This window comes from Octopus bimaculoides, chromosome Z (assembly GCF_046866305.1).
Source record: "Octopus bimaculoides isolate indiv1 chromosome Z, ASM4686630v1, whole genome shotgun sequence".
NCBI classification, from domain to species: domain Eukaryota; kingdom Metazoa; phylum Mollusca; class Cephalopoda; order Octopoda; family Octopodidae; genus Octopus; species Octopus bimaculoides.
In genome coordinates, this window is record NC_142944.1 from 2,243,857 (window position 1) to 2,249,856 (window position 6,000).

Here is a 6,000-nt window from a genome sequence, read left to right on the forward strand (position 1 = left end):
ATGTCTTTGTTGCAATTCATTAAAAGACAGAACATAAATGAGACCCACAAGGAATTTTTTTTTTTTTTTTTCCTGACATTTAATGTTTCTTTTAATGCAATTAATGTTTTACTTTGTAATAAATACTAAATCTCCTTCATTTACAGATTTTAACAGCTGCTGTAGCAAAGGGTCAGTTATCCCAATCAGTACAAGCCAGGCTGTCATGTTGTCAAATATTAGGAAAAATAGCCACTAAGTTTGACCCGTTTGTGTAAGTATTTATTATTTTGGAATGTAAAAATGCTGAATCTTGTAATAAAGTCAAAAACAAATCAACATGGTCGTTCAGTATACTAGAAATGGCAGCCAGATCTTTATTAAATCAGACTTCTACTATTGTTCTTGTTTTTAATTAATGGTTTGATTTGGGTTATAGTTAGTACAAGGAGCTTTACCCAGGTTTTATTTTGGATCAGTTTAAAACAGGGGTCCCCAAACTTTTTAGACCATCAACCCCTTCATGGAATCCTTGACCCCCAGGCATGTACAAGAAAATAAACAAATAAATAATAATTAAGTAGATGTACAGTTTCCAGACATTTATCAACCCCCTTGAATAGTACCATCGACCACTTTGGAGACCTCTGCTTTAAAACAAGAAATTGGTATCATAGAAGCAGAGGTAGTCTCAAGTGGGTCCGTATGAAAAGGTTTATCCATTTTGTGAACTTTTATCTCTGTAGCCTTCATTTATAAATGTTTTTAAATAATTTCTTATTAACAAAATGTTTTGCTTCTGTATTTCAGAATTAAAAAAGAAATATTGCCAATTGTCCAGTCATTGTGTCAAGATGTTGACTATGAAGTCCGTGGTTGTATGTGTAAGCAACTCAATCCTGTTGCAAGGGGTTTGGGGTAAGTTGCCTGAAATTTTTGTCTTTTTTTTTATATATATACTTCAAAAATTTTGTGAATTTTCTGAAGATGAAAAAAAAAGGAAAGATGTCATAAATCACAGTATTACCATTGTGTTTTGATATCTACGTTGGGCTCATCCTTGAATGAGCTGCAGGTGAGGATATCTGCTGGTAGGGATGTTGTTCCCTGTCCACAGCTTGTCATGTGGCTTTTTTGTGTTTTTTGGACACAAGTGTAATGAAATCTCCCTTACTTGTAAAACAGGAAAGGGTGAGTATCAGAGAGGGCATCCAGTTGTAAAATGATGCTTTGATGATACTTCTCTAACCCATACTAGCCTAGAAAAACACATGAAACATATGAATGAAATCCTTTTCTTTCACACCAACATCATTATTACCAAAATAGGTTTTATATTTTTCTTTTTCTTTTTCTTTGCAGTCTTGAAGCAACAAAGAGTGCTATTCTTCCTGAACTGGTTGAGTTAACTAACGATGAAGAAGTGTATGTCCGTATGATGGGTCTTGAAACTGTTGTGAATATTTTAAGTCTTTTGGATGACGATACATGTTCAAACACAATCATTCCTTTAGTTATTAGGTTCTATGAACAATGTCTATATTCAAAGGATCACACATTACCCATAATTGCAAAGCATATTGGTCGTCTATGTCATGGTCTTTCCGGTAAGTCGTAATAATAATAATAATATACAAGATCTTTCATTGTTTCACTGTCCTTAACTTTCCTTTTCTTTTTATTTGTTTAATTTATTCTTATTATTATTATCATCCTGCCTTTTTTATGTGACCAGGGTGAGTTAAATGAGTACCCGGATACATATTAATCTGTAGAGAATGATTGTGCGAACCAAAAGTGAATGGCGGTGAATGGAAACAGGCTCCTTTTAACGCATCGCACGGTTGACACAAAACATATTATATTAACATAAGAGGGCTCACATGTGAGATGCGAGGAAATGCCAGCAAGGAAAGAGAGAGACAGAACCGTTAGATATATATCTTAATATATAAAGCTGAAATTGTGTGTCTGTGTGAAGCCTTTTTAAAAGTTTATAGAAATCCACATTTTCCACTTTTTCGTAAAAATGTTTACATCAATGGAATTTTCTCGATGTGAACTTTCCAGTGCAGTAATTAGATTTTTAAATTCCGTTTACTTTGTGTGATTTAAGGGAGATTTGGCTGTTGTTTCTAGCAACTTTTATATTTCATCCCTTCTACCTGGAACAGCGTTCTTACACATGCGCTCAACAGAGAGAGAAAGTGATACATACAACGTCATAGATTAAACTTTCTTCTCAGTATTCTTTACCTATTTTTCATAACATTGATACGTAAAAACACACACAACACACACAACCAAACATACGACAACATACACATTGCTCCCATTCTCTATCTCCCCCTCTTCCTCTCTTCCTCTCTCAAACGCATACACGTGCAAGTAAACACAATCATTCACGTTCGTCAATGTGGCATAACTACAGAGTTGTACCCACTGACTTTGGAAGGTCATAACTTTCAGAAAAATGGATTAGTGTTACGGTTTTAGGGTCAGGGTTAGGGTTTAGGGTTAATGTTAGGGTTAGTGTTAGGATTAGGTTTAGGATTAGGGTTCGGTAATCGTGCTGGTGTTAATCTGAAAAATTACTGAAATGTGAAAACTACCGACCCTGCCATCTATTATAACTTTTGTTGTTCTGTTTAATATATACATAGATTATGCCTCCAAAGAAGAGAGCTTGCTGGGGAAAGAAAGCAACCGGTTTAAAAAGACAGCAACAGACTGCAGCAATTCACCACATTCCAGAAGCTACTTTGAACATAATGCAAAATGGTGCATCAACATCTTCTGCCCAATCTGTTAGAATTCTGGCAGAACTGTGTAGCAACAGATCGCCAGCAATTGCTTCATCAGAAATTGGCATCCTAGCTCCTGCGAAAAGGGGATTACCCTGCTATGTATAATCAAGGCAGCGCAAAAAGTTGTTTTCACAAGCATTTCTATAGCCAATTAGACGGATGAAATTTACTTAATAATGTTACGCAAAACAGCCTTCAGACTTTCCCTATTAATTTCATCGTCTTTTGAATTATGAACATATTTACATCATAAGGGTTTTTTCGTTGTAAGGTTTTCTTTTTTAGTTGATTTTCACCTAGCAAGACTTATCGTAGATGGCATAATAAGTCACACCCGGACAAGGTCGGGTTATACTGCTTGTATGTATATATATATATATATATATATATATAGAATAAGTTTATTAGGGTAGTCAACTGTGTGTTTGTGTGTGCGTGCATGCGGCAATATAAATAACACAATATGTATGACAGGCCATTGTGTAAACAAGAGTATGTACACAAATATGTGTGTGTGAGTGTATGAGAAATACAGAGCATGGAATAAGTGTGTAACACAGTAGATAAGCAAGCGTTCTGAACAAAGATAAGAAAGTACCAGTTCATAGAAGAGTTACACAGTAGGTAGAATGTCTGTGCATAAGAGGTTGTGGCCAAATAGCAAAGCTAAGTCACGTGTCGTGAAGATGAGGCTTCTATGCCGAGCCAGTTACTTGAATACAGAAGATTCTCGCAGGTTGTTCTGGCTGTTCTTTCAAGGTGGAAACAATCCACACAAACAGTGTTGAGAAGGAACCGCGGTTGCTGTTGGTAGTGTGTACAGTGGTGACGGGACTGTAGTAAACAGTAGAACGGTGGTGTTGACGTTGTCGGTGGAGCTGTGTTCTGTATGTGGTCTACGACCAGACCAGAAAAGGTCTGAAATCGCTACAAACTGGCGACAAGGGCTATTTATGGAGAAAAAGGGGCTCCAGAAACAGCAGAAAAACACTCTCTCACATGACCTTATCAGAAGGCCACGATTGGTTGATGTTCACCCTGGCGTGAAACAGAACTGGAAACAAATGCAAATAAGAGCCAATCAGGGTGATGGACACAGCAGGGTCCAAGGCAGGCTGAGGGCTATGTGTTACCCGCTACATTCGCATTTGTAAATAAATACCCAAGAGAGAGGTTTCACTACAATAGCCTCACACCTATTGCAAATAATTGTTTTAAGATTGTTTCAGATTGTTGTGATGACAAAGCACAAAGGTGTAACTTGAGTCGTAAACATTACCTGAGTAGCTCAATGTATATGTACACTCAATTTAAGTTTATTCCCATTTAAGATGCAATTGTATTTTAGTGGTGTATTTAGTTGCTGACTTGTTAATATATGTGCAGAACTTTGATTTTACAAGGACATAAGTTGGTGAGTTGATTACAGCAAAATTTTGACACATTTTATGCATATGTGATTGTTGTCTAGTTCTAAGTTGTCACAAATCTACTAGACCTATGTCCAAAGGTATTTCTTAACTTTGCCCATCCCAGATTTTATTGTAATACCTTGAACTATGTTATCTAATGTGTCCTCCACTTTTTTTTTTTAAAGATGATAGGACGTAATATGAAAGATTTGATTGGCTGCTGTTTCTTGCAGGCAGAGTGATTGCATAAAGTCCCTCTCATTGTCTCATATGTGTGTGTGTGTGTGTGTACGCCTTCACCACCACCATCACCACTCCTAGCTCTCCTACCTTCTATTTCACCATTGTACACTTTCTCTCTTTCAGTCAGTCATTTTCTCGGTATTTGTCCATTCTATTAATCATTGTCTCTTGGACATTCTTGGGAACATTCTTTGATGATTCTGCAACACTACTCGTATACCCTACTTATACCAGTTTTATCAATATGGAATATACACAAATACATGTATGTGTGTGTGCTGTCATACGCATGTACATTACTTAACTGCAAGAGGAATTTTCTTCTACTTTTTAATGCTGAAACAAGTCTTAGAATGTACTCACGTCATTTCATTATTAATGGTATGGCACTGGCACAACACTGCATTACAGCACATATACTGCAGTACATGGCACCATGCCACATTAGATTATGCTGCACTTCACCACACTATACTTGCAGTATCTGCCGTACTACATTTATATCATGTTAATACTGAAATATGTTACACCAATGTTACACCATTGTACCAAACAATACCAGATCAATGCTATCACCATTTTCTATTTTATATTAGGAATATCTTAGTAATATATTTAGACACAATGTCCCAAAATTTAGCGTTTCATATCCTAATGAGATTGCATTGTATTGTTCAGGACTAAAGGATAATCATTGCTCCATATTACCACTGTTCAATTTGGGTGACATGATCAGTTGAAGGGGTAGAAAAATAAGTGATTGTAGAAGATGAGCTGGGGTAAGATAGAGGAAGAAGCATGAATATATGAAATGGGAAATGGGAACTGGGACTATTAATACGGAAAAGAAAGGTGGCAGAAGTTGAACCAGGCTGAGAAGTGTATGAAAGGAAAATTGATTGTGTGACAATATGGAAGAGGAAGAGAGAGAAATGGGAGAATCAGTTATGGCAAAAGGTAAATGAAAGAGCAGGCAGTTGATAGCTGGAAATGGTTTGAGGTAAGAGAGTGTGATGGATGTCAATAGTAGGTGATTTTGAGATAAGTATAAAGGGTGGGGTGATGATGAATGATGGGTAGTCAAAAATAGTGGTGGTAAGAGAATGGTATCAATGAAGGAGAATGAGTGATGTCCAATTGTCTAGGTGGGCAAATGGAGTGGTGTACTGGATGACCAGAAAATCCAAGGTTTGTTACTCAGGCAGCTTAATGCGAGGGAGAGATAGAAATAAAGAGGTATGGTGGTGTTAGGGAGAGGGTTCCATATGAACAGATCTAAACTTTTCCCTCATTACATAATTAACCTAGTCCAGAGAGTAGGAGAGAAGAAGGGTAATAGCCAAGAGGGTATTGGGTACATGAGGAGCAGCAGAAGGAGACTTTGCTAGTACAGAATGGGGGGTATGAGATCTAAATGTAAATACATATTATATATCCCAACCCTTAATATTACCCAGCTGGTTGCAAAAATAGTTGGGTCCTAAAAGACCCAACCAACAGGGTAATGTACACTGAAACATTAAGACATTGGAATTAGTATAGGGCTAATGTATATTAAG

At 36.8% G+C, this 6,000-nt stretch overlaps 1 protein-coding gene across 2 annotated transcripts in view; it reads left to right on the forward strand.

Annotated features, from left to right (window-relative positions):
• The window catches only part of LOC106871176 (serine/threonine-protein phosphatase 4 regulatory subunit 4), a 225,708-nt gene that overhangs the window by 176,588 nt on the left and 43,120 nt on the right, over nt 1-6,000 (forward strand). For both annotated transcript variants that reach the window (XM_089365402.1, XM_089365401.1), the window contains 3 exons: nt 147-253; nt 790-897; nt 1,342-1,586. In XM_089365402.1, the coding sequence (XP_089221528.1) occupies nt 147-253; nt 790-897; nt 1,342-1,586 (460 nt within the window). The remainder of the gene's footprint in view (nt 1-146; nt 254-789; nt 898-1,341; nt 1,587-6,000) is intronic.